At 41.8% G+C, this 23,100-nt stretch overlaps 1 protein-coding gene across 1 annotated transcript; it reads right to left on the minus strand.

The window, feature by feature from the left end:
* Window positions 1-67: 67 nt before the first annotated feature.
* On the minus strand, window positions 68-23,028 carry TTC22 (tetratricopeptide repeat domain 22). Its single transcript, XM_072997665.2, has 7 exons — window positions 20,673-23,028; window positions 13,486-13,541; window positions 6,644-6,759; window positions 5,698-5,816; window positions 4,227-4,388; window positions 3,131-3,283; window positions 68-2,178 (listed from the first exon to the last, which is right to left on the minus strand). Exons 1-7 carry the CDS (start codon window positions 21,228-21,230, stop codon window positions 1,648-1,650), a joined length of 1,695 nt encoding a protein of 564 aa, XP_072853766.2. The 5' UTR covers window positions 21,231-23,028; the 3' UTR covers window positions 68-1,647.
* Between the last annotated feature and the right edge of the window lie 72 nt (window positions 23,029-23,100).

Below are 23,100 nucleotides of genomic sequence, written 5' to 3' on the forward strand. Positions count from 1 at the left end.
TTTTCAAGATTCTAAATTAAGTTTTGATCTCATGGCTCTTGAATGTTGTGCTTTGGGAAATATGGGGGGGCATTCTTTTAAACCTGAGAGATTATGATTATAATGCCACTATTAAATTAGATGCATCATATATTCTGTACAAGGATTTGATGAATTTATCATTAATGGCCAAAATTGTACTGTCAATGAGCCTGGTGGTGGCCCTGGGGCAGAGGTCAAATAACCAAACACACACAAGCTGTTTTGGGGAAAGAATTGGCCACAATTTTATTGGTTACAGCTGCTAATAAACCCCTCGCACTAGGATAGGAGATGGATCTTCATCAGCAACCTCACCTGGTAATCTGATGCAAACCAGGGAGACAGAGAGAGGGTTAACCACTTGGAAGCAGGCTGCTGTGTGGCCCTTTCTATCCCCCAGAAAGTGGGGTGTGTGCATCTAACCTCCCCACCCCCACCCTATAAAGTGGTGCAACCATGGAGGGCATCCCATACCTGTAAGGCCCTATCATCACCACCTGGATCCATCTCAGTGCTTCCAAAATGCCCCCAACAATGCTGTGATGTGAACCTAGAGGTTATGCTCCATTTCTTTGTTGACTAACCACATAAGTGCAGATACCCGCTTAGAATAAACATTTTCAAGAAAAGTTTCAAACCACACAGAAGCTCCAGGAGACAAAGGGAACTCTGTGTAGCTGGCATTAGTTTTCAAATTCCCCCTTTTGGCCAAACACGACATCCCAAGATGTCATATCCACCAAGAAAAAAAAAGTTCCCACCCCCTTGGCCCTTCTAATTGGCCACTTTTAAGGGCAAGAGCTGCTCCATGATCCGGAGAGCCCCAGGAGGAAGGAGAGCCTCTGAGATGGTGGCCACTTGCGCTATCTAGCCCCAAGAAACCATCACTGACAAAATGCAGGCCTCCGGTGATTTCTGGACTGTAGCTTCTGTAAATGATACCTGTGTAAGAGTGATGATAGCAGCAACAGGGGGAGTTTACTGGTAATTAAAGAATACCTCTTTTGCTCCTGCATCTCACATGCATACAAGCTAGCATGTAATCAGCCTCATTGTGTGCAAGTTGAGTGAGTCTCAGGATGGAAGCAAAGAATACTTGAATTACCTGCAGCCGTCCCCTACTGGTGACACCATCACTCTGTTTAAGGAGCAGGACTTTGGCCCATATCTGACTACATCTGGACTTGACAGTTGGTGGTCATCTACTCATAAGTGATTGTGGGTATGCTTTACAATGCAAGAGAGCATATGTGCCTTGAAATGTTACCTGAGAGTGTTGTCCTAAACCATGTAGCCTTCTGTGTGGCATGGCAGTTTATGCTGTACATGTGCATAGTGAATGTTCCAAGCTTCAAATGTTTCATGTTTTTCTGAAAGACAATTCCAGCACTCAAATTCAAGAATGAACAATGAAATAAATAGGAAGAGTTACAGGAAGTGTTCTGAATATCAGCACATATAGTATATCTCTGTTCCTCCGTAGGTACAGTGTAATGCTCAGTAGATGCCCTACAAAGCATTGTTTTATTATACAGTTCATTATCAAAAGAGTCTCTTTGCCCAGGCAAAAAAGCTGAATTACAGTAAGGTGCCAGCGTTTTGTGATATGGCTGAGAAACCAGCTGCTCAAAAGGAAAGTGAGCGCTCGGTCCGTTTGGCTTTCTTAAAGTTACCCCTCATGGTCTCCAAGAGCAACTTCACCAGTTCAGTCTTTCCTCTACCTACCATGGCTTTAGAGAGTTCAAGCACCTCCGCTGTATGGTGGCGACAGACCGTCCTAAGTTCCTGATGAACACGCTGCTTGGGGTATTTCTCCTCAGCCTTCTTCACCCAAAACTCAACTTCCTTCACCAGCATCTCTGTATTTATTTTCTTCTGACTGAACAAGGTAAGCAGCATTTCCATTAAGCACCGGAAACTCTCTGTACAAAACGAACCCACATCATCCAGTTCCACTGCCTGTTTGAAGCATTCAATAGCATTCAGTTCTTCATTTTTTAGCCGAAAACATTTCCCCCTTAACAAATGAATTTCAGGCAAAACGTTCCCCAGGTCAAATTCCGTGGCTTTAGCCAAGAACAAGAGGGCATTATGAAGTGCATTTTCATCGACAAGAAACAATTCCTGGATGGCGTCCACTCCCATGTAATAATATACCTAAAAGGAGAGAAGATAGAAAGAGAAGGAAAGGCAAGATATTTCTTTTTGTACAATCATGATGGCTTCATTAAAAGAACTAAGCTCATGAAGTGCAGAAGACAACAAAACTCTTGTAACTTTCATTATTCCAAACAAATAAGTCCATAGCCAGAAGATATCATCCATCCATCTAACATACTTTTTTAAAGAGGATGATCTTGCATCTTCTAAAAATCTGTAGAGTCAGGCTGTGGTAGACCTCCAGGGAGAATTCTATGGTACTTGTTGTAAAGATAGGACCATCTTTACAACACCGTTGTGTGTCCTACGTGGCCTTCAGCTAACTCCCGCAACACCATTAACTCCAGAAGAAAAGGTCCATCAAGGAAGTGTAGTTCTTCCATATATTTCAAAGAATCATGGTTTCCTCATCAAAAAATAACCAAAGGCTTGCAATACAGTGCCAATGCTCATCCCGGTAAGCCCCATCTTCTTTGTGCTAAATCGTAAATAACCATGACTAAGTGAAGCAGAACCTTTGACCTCCTCTAAGTAAACTCCAAGTCTCATAAAAAGAAACACATTGGGATCCCAAGATTTTAGCACAGTATTTTAATTTCAGTTACTACTTGTTATATTCTCCCTTCCTCTCCTGCAATGAAAAGGTTGTGCTATATTTCTATTGCTTCCTGTTGGTGTTAATCATTCTGTGTTGTACTTCTAAAACTGTAGCAATCTGTGTGTTTGTTGATGGATGGTCATATAGGTTTAATAAATATATAGATAAATAAATATTTTGACACATCTAAAACTGTGGTTTCTTTTATGGATTCAATCCATCTCACATTTGGTCTTCCTTTTTCCCCTGCTGATTTCTGACATTTATATTTAAATGTCTCTATAATCATGAAATGGAATAATGGAGTGAAAACAGTTTAATAGTCTGAACAATGTGGCTGCTTTTGCTCACCTCACCAAGATCAAGATACGTCTTCAGGCATGGATGCACCTTCATTACATTCTCAAGATCAGTTTTAGCATCAAATAGGTTCCTCTTGTCTGGCATTCCTCCCAAACCTATCTTCACCCGCTCCACATCATGTAAATACAGTTTAATTAGGATCTAAAAAGAGAGACATTGGGCTCATTTGACTTGATTTTACTTTTTAAAATGTTTTTATTTTTCGCTTTCTTTTGTATTTCTGTTGAAACTGTGTAGAGCTGCTACCAGTCAGGATAGGAAACCTTCACTTAAAGGGCCCTAGATTTTGAAGCTTTGTAAGGCAGTGTTGGGAGTTCATAGAGTTCAATATTGTAATAAGTTTGCAACTGTTATTGTATAAATCCCAAGAAATGCTTAGAACATGTCACAGAAAAAAAATTAAATGAGGAAAAAAGAAATATATCGGTCTGAAATGCTGACTTCACACATAAAGAGATATAAAATGATAATTTTAAAACCAGAAGAATGGGGGGGATCAACAACTGTACCCAACAAACAATTCAAATCTACTTATAAACAACACCTTTTCCTTCACACTGCCGTCACATTACAGCTGATTACCTTCTTAATATTTCTTCTTTGGAGACTTTTTTCAATTGCTACTACAAAAAGATTTACTGCAGATCTTCTCTCTGCATGTTTTTTTCCTGATAGAGAAGGAAACAAAATCTACCGTATGTTTTATAATGCTGAATCTCAGCAAGATGTTCCTTATGTCTTATCAGGAGTGGTCTTTGAGTTCCCCTAATGTAAAAGGAATCACATTCCAAACACCTGATTTTACAAAACACATTCTTAATTACACATTCATCCTTAACTTTCATCAGAGAGGAGACATTCCTACATCTTTCACTGAATAGTATATGGAAAGGTGTTGACCAGATGCTACTTTAATGTAACTGTAACACTACAGAGAAAATTGCTCTGATGCCTATGCAGACATTTGTTTCTCTACACAAACAGAAGGACCAGGAGGCACATGTTCCAAGCCTGCCCTCTTCACCTGCGACCTGTGCAACCAGGTGATGCTACAAAGGCATTGTTTGAAAGGTGAGGCACCTACCTTGGCACGAATGCAGTACGCTTGCCAGTTAAGTACTGGGTCTGGCAGAACATCTAAGGCCATGTTGCAGACAGCCATTGCCATCTCTTGCTTGCCAAGGAAGAGGAAGATTTTTGCCAGACGGTTTAGAACAGGTGGACTGTCTTTAGCTATTTCTAGGGCCTTAAAAGCAAACACATTCATGAAATATATTTATATTACTGAATTCCCACCTTTGGTGTTGATCAGAGAGGGTCAAAAACAGGAGAAATTTATCTCTATAATGCTTGGGCAGCTGTTACAGATTCTACCCTTTCAGGAGTGTTTAAAGTATATGAGGACATGGGTTGGAATAGCTTCTTCTCATAGGGTGAAAAGAAGGACAATGAACAAGAGGACCTTCATATGTATGTATGTATGTATGTATGTATGTATGTATGTATGTATGTATGTATGTATGTATGTATGTATGTATGTATGTATTTATTTATTTATTTATTTATTTATTTATTTATTTATTTATTTATTTATTTATTTATTTATTTATACACTGCCCACACTACCCAAAGGTTTCGTACAATTATCTAAGATGGTTGAGGGCCAGAGCAAGCTGTGCTGCATCCAAGCGCTTCTAAGTCTAAGGATTAGTCTTGCGGCAAACATTTCTCAAAGGAGAATTCTGGTCATTTTCAATCAAGAAAATATCTTGTCTTTCATTGTACAGTCATTTTTGTGGCAAGAGTTCCAGGGCTGAAACTGACTAGGCCAGAGAAGAAGGGAGACACTGTGGGAGTTGAAACTGGCCAGATAATTTAACTAGAATTTAAAAGCATTTTGACTAGATTGCCACTTCTAGGCCTGAAAAGGAGGCACACACACACTTACATGTACACTCAGTTGTAGAAGGAAAGGGAGCATAGAAGGCACAATTTACACTGACAGAGGTATTCACACATGGCAGAACAATTCAAAATAAATCAAATTGAGATCTGCCTAAAATGAATTATCCTCTCACAGAAGAGTAAAATACCTTGCTTATGATCTAAATAACACGATTCCCTACAAAACCTATCCACAGTTCCATGTGCATCACGTAATCATATTTTTTAAAAAAATGATTTGATGAGCACCGCCCTCTAGAGTCGGGCACAACTGGACAAATTGTCAAGGGGAACCTTTACCTTACCTAAACCTGATTCAAATGGTTTTTTCCCAGTGTAACCAAATTCACAGTTAGTAAAAAAAAAAAAATATTGATAGCATTTGGGGATAACGGGATACGTTCTTAAAAGCTGCTTTGTATGTTTCTTTCTTAACTAATTTCCTAAATATCAGGAGGTATGGAGCTTGGTGCATCTCAGTTCGAAGCTCAAGGACCACCACTGAGAAGGCCCAGATCCTTATTGTCACCTTTTTAGCTTCACTCAGTGTAGCCACATTTAACAATGTGGTTTGGGAGCAACTTATGAAATGGATAGCGATATAAACCTACCTTTCCAAAGCAGTCAAGAGGATCAGTCTCAGAGTAGCCACAATCATGGATGCCCATAGGTGGAGCTGAGAAAGAGTCTTTCCTTTCTAGCAGTATCCCAAGATAACACCAGGCCAAGGCTAGACAAAGAGGAGGATGGATATCAGAGCTGGTCAGCTGGAACAACCATTTCCAATCTGGCCCCATATTTGGCCTCATCCCCGCTCAACAGTTATACTAGCTTGGAAATGGTGGGAACTGTAGTCAAAAACCTCTGGAAGGGATTGGGGAAGTCTTTCTGCTTAAATTTGTTCCAAAGGGATAAGAAATTAAGTTGAGAGGCCTAATGGGAAGTGAGTGCCAAAAACATTCCAATGAGCTTTCTGCCATGTGGTGGCGGATGGTGACTCCAGTTACGGAGGTGCTGTGAATCCATTCCAGATTTTAGTGTGCATTTACAAGAGCCATCAATGATGCTGAATCCTGTTCCCCCCAAATGGCTTTAACACCTTGGATAACTACTGTAAAATGCAGATTCAAACCCAAAGTGGAATCACACAACTTCCAAAGCTGAAGTCACCAACAAGCACTGGCGCTGTGCATAGGAAGATTGCCCATCTGGGGATCTCTCTTCTGTTATCAGCTGACGAAAGGAGTCACTTTGGAGGAGGGAGAGTATCTGTCTCACTGTGGCAATCAAATGGTAGAGATTTTAGGTTCAAGCAGCCCTTTAGGATGTGAGCCATACACTGACTTCTACAATTTGAGCCAGAAAGCTTGATTGTACAGTACTGGACTGCAACATCCTTTTTTTTGGTAAGAACATTGGACGTTTACTTTTTGAAGGCAGGGCGATGTTGGCTAGGGGAGTCTCTGGGAGTTAGGGCCTAGCGAAGCTCTGCTTCTGAGACACACTGCTTCATATGAATTACACCTGTAGCAACTTGCTCGTGTGATTTTTTCCTACCTCTGTACTGGAGGCTGGAGGACTTCAGGACTTGCTGAAGCAACACCAGGGTCCTGTTGAAGGCTGGTGACCTTTTCTCCTCCTCATTGCTCTTATTCATCCACATCCCATCCAATCTAAAGCAAAGAAGGGAGCCTCTATGGTTATTTCCTCTTATACATGTTGTTGTAGTCCAGTCACATCCCATTTATAGTGACTCTAATACGGAATTTTCGAAGGATATGAGATATTTAAGAAGTGGTTTTACCATTGCCATCTCCCTCCACCCCACTCATGTACAATGCTTGAACTCACAGCTATTTTCTTTTGTTCCACGTACCTTCAATCAATAGGTATGGTAGCACCAAGTTTTTAAAAGTTAATACACATTGCAAAAAAAAAATTCAGGGGCTTGACCCCAAAGGAGGCCTGGAGGGAAAGAACAAGAAACCGGGCCTTCTCGGTGGTCTCACACACACACCCGCCACCTGTGGAACAACCGGCCCATTGAGATCTGCCTGGCACCCTCACTGGATGGGTTCAAAGCTGTGCTTCCCAAAACAACAACCCACCCATTTGTTTCAAAGACATTTATGTTTATACCCCTCATTTCCAGATGCTGGTTATTGGGCCTTGGCAAAATCTGAGTGGAACAAAAAAATCTGACCTGGATAATTCTTTCATTTAATTACTAAGTGAGAAATGAGTTTGGGGAACCTTTAGGACTCTTTTACAGGCATGAAGTTATAGCAACTGGGGGGGTGGGAACTGGCCTATTTATTTATTTGAAATATTTATACCCTGCCTTTCTTCTCAAGAGGACCCAAGGCAGTTCACAATATTAAAATATACAATATAAAAACTTCAGGGAGTGAGAAGCAGCTCCTTCCTTAGACACCCAGTTATTGAAGGGAAAAGTCTTTGCCAGACTGGGGAAGGACAGCACACAAGGGGCCAGCCTGGCTTCCTGTGGGAGGGAGTTCCATAGCTTGGGAGCAGTGGCAGAAAAGGCCCTGTCCTGCCCCCATCAAACACATCTGTGAGGATGGCAGGATGGAGACAAGGCCCTCCCTAATGATTTTAATAACTAGGCCGGCTCATATAGGGAGATGTGGTCTTTCAAGTAACATGGGTCCAAGCTGTTTAGGGTTTTATAAGTCAAAACTAGCACTTTGACCTGGATTAGCAGCTAGTGGAGCTGTGTAACATGTGACTCTTCCTACGAAGAGTGAATTTCGCAGTTTGGGCATCTGCCTGGACCTGGATCTCACCATGGAAACCCAGGTGGCATCTGTGATCCGGGCAGCCCATTTCCATCTTTGGAGGATTGCCTAGCTCGTCCCTATCTAGATGCAGGGGCACTCACAATGCTGGTTCATGCCCTTGTAATCTCAAGAATAGACTACTGCAGCGCCCTCTACGTGGGGCTACCTTTGAGGCTGATGTGGAGACTTCAACTAGTCCAAAATTCGGTGGCCAGATTAATAACAGGGGTGAAGAAATTATAGCACATCTCCCCCACTCTGACCGCCCTTCACTGGGTGCACCGACTTCAAGGTTATGATGATAACATTCAAAGCCCTAAATGGTATAAGACCTCAGTACCAATCAGAACGCCTGCTCCCAGTCAGATCTGTCCGTGATACCTGTTCTTCACAGGCAGGGTGGTTCAGGGGCTTGACCCCGAAGGAGGCCTGGAGGGAAAGAACAAGAAACCGGGCCTTCTCGGTGGTCTCACACACACACACACCACCTGTGGAACAACCTGCCTATTGAGATCTGCCTGGCACCCTCACTGGATGGGTTCAAATGAACATTGAAGACTTGGCTCTTCCACCAGGCTTTCCCTGAGCATTAAGATCTCAGCCTCCCTTTTACCATCCTTTTTGTCATCCTTTTTCATCACCCTTTTTACCACCTTCATTGCCATCTGTTTTTTTTATCCTGTTGGCTACATATTATTTTATTTTTTATTGTATTTTAATATTGCTGTTTATGTTGTTGTTAGCCACCCAGAGTGGCCTGGTTGCCAGATGGTATGAGGTATAAAACAAACAAACAAACAAACAAACAAACAAACAAACAAACAAACAAACAAACAAACAAACAAACAAACAAACAAACAAACAAACAAACAAACAAACAAACAAACAAACAAACAAACAAACAAAATGATCCCTGTAACCGACTCTAGTTAGCCATCTGGCAGCAGCAGTTCTAACATTGTGAAACTTCCTTCAGTTCAGTAGAAAGAAGTTCTATCAGTGTGAATCATGCACAAACTATACATTACAGACAGCACTAGAAGATGAAATCATGCTGGTATTACAGCAACATGATTCTAGAAGACCATTGTGTTTGTGCAATTATACCTGCAAACAAAGTCCCTGTTGATGTTCAATCACAAAACACACTGAAATAATTTTTAAATTATGGGGCACATGAAAAATTAATGTTGTTACATGTAGATGCCCTTCAAACCTGAATGGATTCCCTCTATTAATGATTGCTTTGCAATATTTTTAACACTCAGTCACTTAAAACATTTTCCAGTGTGGTCTTTTAATTTGACACCATTCAGATGCTGAGGGCAATTCCAGCTGAGGCAGATAATTCCATGAGTAATGAACTGTGAAAGGTTATGACAGGCTTTTGCAATGAGGTTTTAATGTGCAGTTTCTCTGTCTTGTTCATGCTACTTTACAGAATCAATCCATCAATCCCTCAATCCCTCAATCCCTCAATCCCTCCATCCACCATCTATCTATCTATCTATCTATCTATCTATCTATCTATCTATCTATCTATCTATCTATCTATCTATCTATCTATCTATCTATCTATCTATCTATCTATCTATCTATCTATCTATCTATCTATCTATCTATCTATCTGTCTGTCTGTCTGTCTGTCTGTCTGTCTGTCTGTCTGTCTGTCTGTCTGTCTGTCTCCTTTTCACCAACAAAACTGGCTGGATAGTTTAGTGGCTTAGGTTTCTGGCTGTGGAAACATAGATAGGAAGTTTGATGCCCCGCTGTGCCTCCTGTGAGTAGAGCAGCCTGTGTGACCTTGGGCAAGCTGTACAAGTCCTAGGATGCCCCCAGAAGATGGAAATGGCAAACCACTTCTAACTTAATGGCAACTCTTCTCAGGGTTTCCTAGGTAGAGAGTACTCAGAAAGAGGAAAAACAGCCACCCACAAATAAGGTATTTCTGCCATACATCAAAGGGGTCACGGACCGCATGGGGAAACGTTTGAAAAAACACAACCTACAAACAGTATTCAGACTCACCACAAAAATACAATAAATGTTATGGTCAGCAAAGGACAAAAGGGACCCCCTCACCACTGCAGGAGTATACCAGATACCTTACAGTTGTGGCCAGGTATATATCGGGATCACAAAACGCAGCATTCACACCAGAATCAAAGAACATGAGAGACACTGCAGATTAAAACAACTGGAAAAATCAGCAGTAGCTGAACATGCCCCTAAACAAGCTGGACATGAAATTCTATTTCAAAATACTGAAGTACTGGACAACACCAGCAATCTGTATGTTAGACTGCACAGGGAAGCCATTGAAATCCATAAACATAAACAAAACTTCAACAGGAAAGAAGAAGACCTAAAACTAAACATGGCCTGGCACCCCATTCTGAAAAATACAACCTGCAAAAGGTCAACGAGCTCTCTGCAGCCACAAGGGCCAGGGATCATTGCACAAAAAAGACCAGCTAACAACACCCATCAATCACAGTGACAGATACTCACTCCCTCCCCCCTCCCTTATCACAACAAAAACATGCTGATCACCCTATCTCCTGAAAAAAGACAAAAGCCATTCCCACAGTTATGAATACTATCCAACAAACATCAACAGAGCATGGACAGAGTTCCTACTCCAGTCCTCTGAAGATGCCAACCACAGAGACTGGCGAAACGTCAGGAAGAACAACCTTCAGAACACGGCCAATGAGCCCGAAAACCCCACAACAACTATTAGATCCTGGCCGTGAAAGCCTTCGCGAATACATTGTTTACCATTCCCTTGTTCAGGGGACACCCTGGGACTGAGTAGGTTTCCCAAGGCCACACAGGCTAGCTTTACACATGGGAGGCTCAGTGGGGAATCAAACTCCCAACATTTGGCTCCATAGCCAGATACCTAAACCACTGAGCTACCCAGCTAACTCCTTTATTTGTAGCTCTCCTGTATTTCCCAATTTCTCCCCTCACCAGATACATAGATGCAGGCACATTTGAGAATATGCTTAATGGCCATAATTTTTTATTTTTATGTTTAGTGCTGAGAAGGAGGAGGAGAAAACACATGGGTACAAAAAGGGAATGTTGATGATTTATGGGCTTTGGCAGATACAAGAGGTATGCTGATACCTTCTCTCATCAGTATTTCCCCCATAAAATCACCTCCCCCAGCAGGTCTTACATCTAGTACTGTTAGCTGATATCTAATTTCTGCTCAATAGCAATTCAAACCTGTAAAACAAACTGAAGTGTATCTTATTTTGAGTTAATACCTGAATTCATCAAATACTCATTGGCTGAATATATCCATGAGAATTCACTACCCTAACAGCAAAACTAGATGTGACATTTCTAATAATTCAGAATTTACTATTTTTTAAAAGCAAGTATGGGAGGTGGTTTTTCTTGAGATACACTATTCATATATGGGGAAGCAACGTCTAATCCTTTTTTGTGCCATTGTGGTACTGATGAAAATGAAAACTGCGCCCTCACCAATCTTGCATCTTGGAGGGAAACCTCTTTTGATGATTTTTTTGGGGGGGGGTGAGGGAGGGAAGGACTGAATTAGGAGAGAGATATTTAAAAAATGAAGGGCCTCTCTGAGGCGGCATTCTCAACCAAAAAATGCCGCCTTCCAGCATCTGTTTTTAAGATCACTTGTGATTGTAAATGTCTCATCTAGTTTGGCTGTTAAATTGGTAGCATGCTCCGCCAATGAGTATTTGATGAATTCGGTTATTAACTAAAGAAAATATATGCTCCAAAGTGCGGTGCAATTTTGAATCACTGTTTCCCTGGCTGTAGTCCCACAAAAAGGCCCCACCGCTGTTCTACATCTACATTTTTTTAAAAAAGTGATGTTATTGAAAATAGCCCCTCATGGATTACAAACATTTGGTTCTAACTTTAAGCATAGTGAAGCCATTGCCTCACACATACAGATACTGGGACAGAAACCAGTCATAGAAGAAGAGGAGGAGGAATGGAGGGCAGAGTTGTGTGTGATATGTAGCCCTCCTTGAAACCTCTAAACCTGACCTCTGTGTTCAGGTGTGGTGCAGGATAAGGCCCATTTAAACTGATAATGAAGATTGACTTGGCTGCCCTGTCAAATCCTACATGTGGAGTGTGGTGGAGGGCATCTTATCCTTGCATTGGTGCAGTAGAAGGAGTAAAGCACTGGACTCAAGGCAAAAGCAGACACAATTTTGGGAGAGGAGATCTCTCTGCAGAGCCCCCTTTTCCTGATTTTAAATGCAGTAAATAGAGACACGTTGAGCCTGGTGTGGATCAGAGCTGGAGCAGTGAGAGAAAGGGTTTTCAAATAGCAATGTTCACACTCATCCTGAGATGGATCACCTGCCCCAGTCAGAGCTGCTGTTTGCATGGTAGTTAAAAACTTGGAAATACCAGTAAACACCACCCTGCAAGACAAACAGTAGCTTAGACTGATGTAGCAGGTGGTAAAAACAGGGGGTGGGGGAGACTTAAATGAGAAACTTCTTCATCTCCATACCATTGATCTTATATGGGCTATCTGTAGCTGAACCTACCATTAAAAACAAACACACATTAATCTGTTCATGGGTCTTACTGTGTTTAGTGTGGGTATTCATTCATTCATGAGCCAATTTCAGCTAGTCCCTACAGGCAACATCCTCTTGGTTAGTTATGTGAGTGTTAACACAATGTAACATGAGTAGTACAGTATTATCATACCGCCAAGATGGAAGTGCTGTCCACAAAGTACTTCCACTGGTGCATTGAGCAACGGTCGCAGTGGTAACTGTGTGGCGGGCTGCACAATCAAATTGCACAATTCTCTGCCCAGCACATTTACGTGGGCATCATTTTCCATTAAGCCCACACAAACTGAATTTTGACCTGTATTTCACCCTAACCTATTGTGCAATATTCTTAGAAGACACCTAAAAAAATATTGGTGGCTGCCCACTGATCTTTCAGATAAGCTGAGGTTTAAAGAAGGTGTGTATAGGAAATGGAAGGAGAGGTAAACCACAAGAAAAGAATATGATTAAGTAGCTGGAGTGGTTCTGAGGGACTAGATAGGCGGGATATAAATAAAATAAATAAATAAATAAAATAATAGTATTTGTAAGAAGAAAATCGGGAGGGATAACAAGAGAAGCTTAGTCTGGTGAGAACCATTAAAAATAATATGTTTGGAGCAGAAGGAAGAACTAGGAAGTGGTACATCTGCTGCATGGAAAAGAGAAATGCTAATGGATGTCAGAGAGTCAGCAGACCTGTTCACCACATCCTTTGTCTCCATCTTCTTCCCAAAGGAAAGTGATGCTCAACATTACGTCAGTAGAAGAAACAAGACAATGATGGGCACTACAGGAACATCTAAATACTGTAAATGGATCCAGATCTCTTGGGCCAGGGGTAGTGCATCCAAGGGTATTAAAGAAACTCAGAGGTTCTGGTATAACCTTTGAGAATTCTTGGAGAACAAGTGAGGTTCTTGAAAATTTGCCTTAATGCCAACCCTGTCTTTTGTTTTTAAATATATTTTCTTTTAGAAGAGGCCTGATGGTGCCTTTTCACTCTGGATTCCCTCCTCACCTGATATGCAATGTGGCCATAGTGAAGTACCAGCTTCTCCTCTCCTCCAAAGGAATCTGAAATAGAGAACTAGGTTAAAAGAAAACAGGAACTGCATTCCTACAAATGCCACGTGTGACATAGTAGCTCCATGAAGTCAAGGATTCCAGCAGCTAGCCCTATTATCAGTCTGTTTGACAGTGCAAACTCGATCAAAATGCGAGAGGACCACATTCCCCTTTGCACCAAAGAACTTATATCTATTTTATCATCCCAACTAGAGTGGACCTATTGAATAATGGGGACAGGGAATTCTAATTGTGAGAAGTTTTGAGTCAGTCTGAACTTTACAGGAGCTTACTAACTAGCTGAAGCTACTTTGGAGGGCAGGATTTAGTACCTTGGATAGCTTCTGTAAAGTTGAGGCTCCAATCTGAAGTGCTTTTTCCGTCCCTGAGAAATTGGAGTCAGTAGCCTCCACTCTCAGGGAGTCAACGGAACAAATGTAATATTGCTATATCACACTCCTGCTGATTCAATGCTCTACTCTAGTTGGGACTAGTAACCAGACTCCCTGAATTGATAAGGGCAGGAACTTTGGATCTTGCAGACCTTGGATCTTTGGAGAATTATTAAACTCCAAGAGAAAAGCATCTCTGTACCTGAGCCTGAGGAGGAGGCTGGACTATCTCCCTGTCCATGAGAACATTACAGGAAAAAAAAGCTCAAGTCTGCTTAGAAGCAAGGAGAGATTCCCCTGGAGAAATATCTCCTTGAAAGCAGGTCTCTCTTTGGAGAGACGTCCTTCCTGTCAGGGAGACTAGACTGTCGAATCCTGCAGCTGAGTTCCTTCCCCACCTGGTCAAGTGTCTGCAGCTGAGCTTTTGGTGGGACTCTAGCAGCCCAAGATATGTAACTTTTAGATCTTTCATAGGCATCCTTCACTCTCGAGAGACTATGGTAACATGCTCTGTATCGAGAAGTGTCCTCTCCAGAGCATGAAGCCTGGGTAAAGTAATATGGAGGAATAGGCTGTTACCCAAGCAGCAAATCCCCCCTCGCCACGTTGCTGAAATGGTCCAATGGAAAGGCAAGAGCCAATACGACTGGTTCCAGCAACGTCACAGGAGTTGACAGAACGACACGAACTGCCTTCGGGACTCCAGCTCCGGATTTTGCTTCTAGGTTAACTTCTGAAGCCTTTTCCAAGAGTGGATATAGCCACAAGGCAGTGGAGGTTTGAAATCGGAGTTTTCCTTCTCCTAGATGGGCTGTCTTCCATGGCTGACGAGCCCCACCTACCCAGCCTGCTCTCTAATAGTGCGGAAGTATGATCCGACCCTTAAAAAATTCTTGCCTCCCAGGTGTATGCAATGCTAATTGGCTTTCCTATTTACCATATTAGGGTCACAGATAGAGTCAGAGAATTTGAGGATTTCACGCACCGTTAGGTGCGCGGTCCTGGCACACCCTCATTTAAGGAGGGAAAGCCCCACCTCCTAGGCCATGCGGTGTGTGTGTGTGGGGAAACAAAAGAAATCCTAATGGCTGGGATTTTACTAGAGACAACATGACTTCTTGATCCAGACCTTCCCCCTATCCGTCTGTTGCTGTTGACGTCTTGATGTGAATGACCTTTTGACTGTTCAACTGTGCTTCTTGGTCTCTCCCCTTAATGCTCTACAAAGGGGTGAGGCAAGAGGCATAGTCAATCAATGACTTACCTGACTCATTGATAGGACCTTGTTAGACATTGCCTTTGGGATCAGCTTGCCTAGCAGCAGGTCAGCAGCAGGGTCAGATCATAAGCTGCTATTAAAAATACTGATATTTACTCATTTATCCTACTTTTCTGCAAGTGGGAAACTGTTTCCATGTTCTTTCGAAATTTGAATGTGCTCTCTAGTCGGCTATTATTAGGTGGCTGTGCATGGTTCTTTCCCTCTTCAAAAAAAATTGTAGAAGGAAAATGAGATACAAGTTAAGTATCTCCAGGCTAAAGAAAATCTACAACAAACTTGAGGGCAATTTTTTAAATGACTTAAATCTTAGGTATGCTTACTTGGGATTAAATTGTGATTCTGACTAAATGTGGGCAAAGTATTCATTAGCCTATCCAAATACATCCCCATATTTACCCAGTGTGTATAAAGGAACTAATCCCACAGCATTTCTCCAACTTCTCTGTCCAGGGAAAAGAAGGCCATTTCGTAATTGGAATTGCTGCCCTCTTAAGACATTACAGTTCATGGAAATTTTACTGTTATCCTCTGTGAGAGAAGCTGGGGTGCTATGTTAAATGGAAGATCCACACCAAGCAGTTAAAAAAATGCCTCTGATTCCTCAGCTGCTATTTCCTTCCTAACCAGCCAGTTGGACAAGGGGCTGAAAAGAGAAAGTCACTGCAAAACACAAGTGAGCAAATGTCCTTTGGTTTGTATTATCAGATGTTAAGAGAAATAACAGTGGGAGATGCTTTCATTCACATGTTCTGCTAACAGGTGATCCAAAGACATTTGGAACCGCTATGGAACACAGAAGTAGGTTGCACTGGATAGTCCTTTGGTGCGATCCAGATAAGAACCCGTGCAAACTGCATTTCAGTTCATTTTTAAAATCAGAACTCATCAAAATTTATAAATTTATTCCTATCTGGAAAGGAAAGAACTCAGATTTTTTTAAAAATTGAATATGGGAGAAATTGAAATAGATGGATTCATAAATCTAAGTTTGGGGCTCTGGTAGCATAATTCTTAAGAGTCTTATATTATATTATATTATATTATATTATATTATATTATATTATATTATATTATATTATATTATATTATATTATACAGTATTAGTACCCCGCCTTTCTTCTTGAAAAGGACCCAAAGTGGCTTGCAACATTAAAAGACAATATTTAAAGCTAAGAACCATGAGTATAAGGAGGCATTTTACATAATTAAAAGGCAATATTAAAGTTAGGAACAATATGTATACAAATATTAAAAAGAGGGGGGGGGAAGTCTTTGAGAAATGGAATACCCCAAAATGAAAAACAGTAACAATCCATCGAAAAATCACACAAACAGGTACAGTAGCTAGATTACTGAGGGAAGGAAGGCTTGCCTGGAGAGAAAGGCCTTTGCCTGCTTGCAGAAAGACAGCAAATGTGGGCCCAGTCTGGCCTCCTGTGGGAAGCAGTACCAGAGTCTGGAAGCAGCAACAGAGGAGGATCTCTCCTGCGTCCCCCTCAGATGCGCTTGTGAAGCTGACGGGACTTAGAGAAAGGCCTCTCGTGATGATCTGAACACCCAAGCCAACTCATAATGAGAGACATGGTTCTCTGAGATAACTTGGACCCAGGCCATTCAGGGCTTTATAGGTTAAAAACAGCACTTTGAATTCTGCCCCAGAAACGGATTGGCAGCCAGTGGAGCTGCTGTGACAGGGGATGTCATCCCTGTAACCAGCCACCGTCAGCAATCTGGCTGCTGCATTTTGGACCTGCTGAAGTTTTCTGACACTTTCCATCCGCAGCCCCACATAGAATGTGTTACATTAATCCAGCCAGGAAGTAACCACAACGTGTGTCACAGTGGCCAGATCAGATCTCTCAAGAATCGGATGTGTCTGGGCATCCAGACTCAGGGATAAATCTAGAAGTATTCCCAAACTGCACACTTTTTTCAATGGGAGTGTAATCCCATCCAGTACAGACTGTATCCCTATTCACTGATCTTTTGACTGACCAGAAGCACTTCTGTCTTGTCTGGATTAAGTTTCAATGTATTTACCTCCATCCAGTCCATTACTGATACCCAACACTGACCTAGAGCCAAAGCAGCTTCCTCGGATTTAGGTGGCAAGGAAAGGTAGAGTTGAGTGTCACCTACATACTGGTGACACCAAACCCCCAAGTTCTGGATAATCTCTCCTAGCGGTTTCATGCAGATGTTAAATAATGTAGGAGACAGAACAGAACCCTGGAGGACCCCACAAGTCAGTGGCCAGGCTGTCTACCAAGAATCCCCCAGCACCACCTTCTGAGTTCTCTCCTCCAGTAAGGACTGGAGCCTCCGTAAAAGAGTGATCCCAATCGCATTCCAGAGAGATGGTTCAGGAGGATCCTTTTCCTTGAATTCCTTGTCTGTCAAATCACTTAGGGTGCATTACAGTAATCTAGCCGGGATGTAACTAGAGCATGTGTCACAGTGGCCGGATCAGATCTTTCAAGAGACTGACATAGCTGGCACACTAGTCTGCATGCGAATCCTGGTGCATTCAACCATACTGGTGCTGAACTGGGACTGAGACTTGTTTAAAAAGAGGTACAGTCCTTCATCTTTTAACTGGTACATAACAGGCAAGCACATGGTCTTCTCCATGTTGGAAATAGCTCTGCCTCTTGATTTGGTTGGTGGAAACACAGAAGAATTTCATTTAAGATTCTGAGAGTGTGTTTGTTTTTGTGAGGTTTTTTGTTTATTTTGTTTTAGACTTTACTAACCCTTGCGCCTTCATATTTGGGATGGAAAAAACTTATGGTTGAAAAATGTGAATACTAGAGAAAGGGAAACTGGTGGAGTTTCTCCTCCTGACATCCTGGAGAACACACCTTCTGTTTGATTCTGAAGACTTAAAAGACGAATGAAATCACTGTGAATTTCTTGTGAGACACTGGATCCGAAACATATATTCTTCCACCACATTTATGGATCTGTCAAGAAAATGCCATTTTTTTCTGATTCATGCAAATTTTAATTGACCAGTTAGTTCCTTAATCAGTTACAAGTTGTAACGGTCATCAATGAAAATTTCTTTAACTGGGTGTCGATCTAAGAAACCAGGATTACAGAGAAGCAGAAAAAGCATTCTTGCTCCAGAAACGCTTCAAGCTAAGTAACTTGAAAAGCAACATTTTTAAAGTGATTGAGCAGTAATTATTGATTGTGTTGTTTTTCTTTCCACAGTCATTTCGATCTCCTTTTCCTGTTTTTTCTGATATCTTAAGAGGTTTGGATGCTCAGCAGCTGTAGTTTAAAAAATAAAGATGGACCCGGCCCTGTGTGCAAACATTTTGCTACGGCAAACAGTATTCTAGTCCAGCCACCTGCTTTTTTTTCTGTGATCTGTTGCTGAAAGGACTGTAAATTGGGTGTACAGAGGTTGCACCTTTGTTTCGACAACCCGAATAAGAAGGCTAGAATGATAATAAAAGCATTGAAGCAGAGAAGTGTTAGAAAGTGATGCATAGGATTTTGGATTTGGGACAGAGCTGCTCAAGGACTTGGTGGAACATTTGAACTGCTTTGGTTAGTAGGGCTGAATGTTCTAATAAACACAAGACTCGCATTTCTCCACCCCAAACATCCTGAGATCTTTCTAAAGCCATATGTATACCACCTCAGAAAATATGTATAGAGGGTGATGTATCCTGTAACTTTTTAATTTCCATTTATCCCGTCCCTTGAAGGAAAATTTGAGCAAAGCAGCATTTTGAAATGTTCCAATTTTTTAGCTGCTAACTTCTTGGAACGTGGACAGTAGCTTAGGAGCAGAGAGTAAGTTTTGCAAGGAGAATGCCCATGACTTTCTAGCCAAAATCCACCTGGGTAAAGGCGGCCAGTTTTCATAAATACTGTACCACAACAAAAAGAAGGCAAAAGAGAATGGAGATTTGCATGAAATTTTTAACGTTTCATTCTTTTAAAGTTGTATTTAAATTTTAAAAACATTCTTTCTGGAAAATGTTTTTATTGATGTCTTTATACATAATTTTAGGAGAGCTGGTGGGTCCACAAGCAATTAAAATTAGTTCTAACAGCAGCAGCAACAACAACAATCTGCAGGACTAGAAGGGACCCTATGGATCATCAAGTCCAGCCCCTTGTCAAGAAGCATAGTGGAGAATTGAACTCCCAGTCTCTGGCTCTGCAGCCAGATACCTAAATCATTGGGATATTGTTAGGCAGGGGGCTAATTTCTCTGTCCCAAAACCCACCATGGGCTGTGCCCAACAGTCAAAATCCAGCAGTGTGGCAACAACCAGAAGCATTGTTTTCCATCCCAGTGATGAGAGGAGCATCATTTAATCCTAAAGCAAAGGATGTGGAGATTGTTGGCCTTGCATGACATGCATGACCATGTTTCCCGGATGATTTTGGTAGCCACGATTCTCTTCTAAAACAGAACCCTTACTCTCCCTGTTATTGTTTTAACTTTAAATAGAGAGTTTCAAAATCATCAAATGCAGGAGGAGATAACATGTCACCCTCTAAACATTGTCAACTCACAACAGCCTTCACCTATATAGCCAGTGATGAAAGATGAGAGGAGTTGTGATATACAACAATATTTGGAAGGCCACATGTTCTCCTTCACTGTTCTAATGATCTGAAGAACCCCTGAACCCCTGTCCTAGAAGGCAGAGATTGGAAATGCTGCATTGATTGATTGATTGATTGATTGATTGACTGACTGACTGACTGACTGATTGTAAAATATTCATTCTTCTGTGAGAAAGGTATCTAAATACATTATATGGGAAGCTGATAGGCAGACATCGCACCAAGATGGACAAAGAGCTTGGAAAAGTTAAATTTGGGACGGACGGCAACTCCCAGTAATCCTCTAGCCAGCATAGCTAGCACCCATGATGGCTGGAGAATTCTGTCACTTTTCAAAGCTCTGTGGTGGGCAGAACCTTTATTAGGGCCCAGATGATCTGGGACAAATTATGCTTAACAATCAGCTTCCAGGTCATCCCCATACAGTAGTTTCTGCCTCTGTTCATTTTGATGTTGGCTCTTCTCCCTCTTGTGCTTTTTAAAAAAATTCTTTATTTTTTACAGACTGCATCCCTGAGAGGCCATTTTTACAGTAGCTCAGAGTGTGGAAAAGTTACTTTTTTCCTGAATCCCTCAGTCAACATGATTTGTGGCCATATCAGCTAGGGAATTCTCAAAACAGAAACATTTACAAGCTATATGCTTAGTATAACACTTTGCACCCACATTTCTAAAATCATTCCAGTGTGAAAGTAGGCTGGGTCAGCCTCCAGAAGGAGAAAGTGAGAAGGAAAATGTATGTATCAATAATTCCCAGGTAACCATACTTCTCTCTCATGTTTCTGGGTAGTTCCTTGAATCTATCTGATAATATTCCCATTCAATCCACAGTTTAACAGCAAGGAGTGTAAGTCAGTACACTTGTCTACCCACCTGCTTCCCGTAAGCAAGAGCCTTGCCATACAGAGTGAGGCCCGTGGTCAGTTTCTCCATCTTCTCTTCTTCGGTCACCAGCCCAACATCAAAGGCATAAGCATAACCCTGCTCGGCTAAGCAACGGGCTGCCCTGAGCTGGGGATCCCCTTGGGACGTGCCTTCTGAATCCAAGCCCATTAACCGGGAAACACTGTCTGTGCACTTTGTCTCTTCTTGCTCCTCATTCAGCCTGTCATAAACAAAGGCCAGGTTGGCCCAAGCATTCAGATTCTCTGGGTCCTCCTGAGAGATGTGAAGGAAAATCTCCTTGGCTTGCTCTACCTCTTCCAAGTAGAAAGAAAAGACTCCGAGGAGGTTTCTGACAGCATGCTGCTGGAGGCCGGTTTCAAACTCTAATTCATAGACAAGGCTTTCTCGTTTCAGCTTCACGTCTCTCCCTTGGAAATGCATAGGTACAGAGGACTCAAAGTTCAAATTCATATCGAGGTGAAAATGACCTGGAATATAATCCATCTCATCTATAAGGGCATCAGTGTCAACCTCTGCTTCTTCCATTTCCCCACTGTAACAAGTGTCTACTGCTCTAGGATTCCTGAAACACCGACTTTCCTGGTCTTGGTTTTCTGCTGTGGTTTCTCCTTCTCTGCCCTTTCACTTTGTTTGCCTTTCTATACCCTCCACCTCTTTCTTTACTTGTATTTCTGGTTTAGCTGATTCACATGTCGTGTGAAAAAGGGAGGAGCGCTTGTGTCCTTCCAACAGCTGAACTGCTGGTTCAGGGTTGTTATGAGACCAGTGGGTGACAACAAGCAGAGACAGACAAGATCTGTTCAAGTAATCCTCATTTGTCAATATCGGCAGCACAGTAGAGATTTGCTACTTTTCAATAATCTCATATTTTGGTCTATCCAAGCTAAGCTCAGGTAGCACAAACTTTAGCCAGATTCCAGGCCAGCATGAAAAAATACACCCTTATAAGGATTGATCACACCGCAGATTAAGGGCAGGCAAGATCAGTACAATTAGTACAGCCAAAAAGAGCAACAGCTACATATCCTCTACCCTACCATGTGGCTGCATATGGGTGCCCAAATCTAATTGGGGGGGCAGGCTTTCCTACTTTTCTGGGCAGGCGATGGTGATTTCTAGCTCCCAGGAGTCTCCATTAGTGACAATTTGCCTTTTAAATAAGTCACAGGACTTATTTGTATTGGGCAACATCTCAAAATAACTGTTTTATAAATCAGGTGCTGAATTTCCATCCCATTCTGGTTTATTTCCACCCACTTACTCTGGATTTTGGTGCATTTTTGGTAATCGGTGGAGCCTCCATACTGCTCCTCACCCCAGCTGCTCACTCCTGCCCTACTGCTGTAGTTGCTCATTTTTATGCCCTTGAGCTGTCATGCAAGACAGTGTAGATAAATAGATCCTTTCTCTCTCTTTTTTTTTAAGGAAAGGGAAAAGAAAAAAGGGGGGCCAAAAGGAGGAAGAAAACAAAACACAGCTGTGTCTGTACATAGCTTGTATAAAAGGCTTTGAAATATCTAAATATATATCCATGCATAGTTGCCATCCATATGTCATACCTTCATATGTCAATAAGGTTGTACAGTCTTCTACCCACTGAATAACTGGTGGTGGGCATCTAACATTCCAATGTTGGAAAATAAGTCTTTTTGCAGTTATAATGGCATGGAGAGCCCATCTACTCTGGCTGGAGGTTAATCTCCAAGAAGCAGATATGTAATTTAAAAATACACAAGGCTCAACAAAGGTCAAGGATGGGTCCAATATAAAATTAATGTAAACAACAGTAATTGTGTGCCCTCAGGTCAATTCTGATTAATGGTGACCCTTTCTCGGGTTTTCTAAGTAGCGAGTATTCAGAAATGGTTTACCATTTCCTTCTTCTGGGGACATCCTGGGACTGTACAGCTTGCCAGGGCGACATGCTTCACCAAAATGTGCTCACAAATGGATATGACCATAGCATATGACTGAGAAATGTCTTAAGGGAATCAAAGGATCAACATTTAGATGATTTGCTCAGACCCTTCCTGATAAGATGTTGTGGTGTCCAGTGTATTCCAAACATGGCATTTTGTTGGATGAGTTGTAACTTAACATCTATAGTTACCTCAAGTATACTAGCAAGTGTTATCTTCCATTGGTTAGACAAAATACTGTAACACTATCGATTTCTCTGTTCTAGTAACGAAGTGATCATGATCTGCATAAGACCAAATCCCAGATATGTCCTTTTCTTCCACTCAAGCTCTGACGCTCAGAATGAGCTGTGGCCTGCAACGCTAATAAATTGTTCTGAGCAGGGCAAGCTGCCCAGAAGCCCCTCCCAGTCTAGGGATGTGGAAACAGAAGCTCTAGCCTCTGATGTTGTCATGGTAGGGAAATTCCAGAATCC

Source organism: Pogona vitticeps, chromosome 4 (assembly GCF_051106095.1).
Source record: "Pogona vitticeps strain Pit_001003342236 chromosome 4, PviZW2.1, whole genome shotgun sequence".
Classification (NCBI taxonomy): Eukaryota; Metazoa; Chordata; class Lepidosauria; order Squamata; family Agamidae; genus Pogona; species Pogona vitticeps.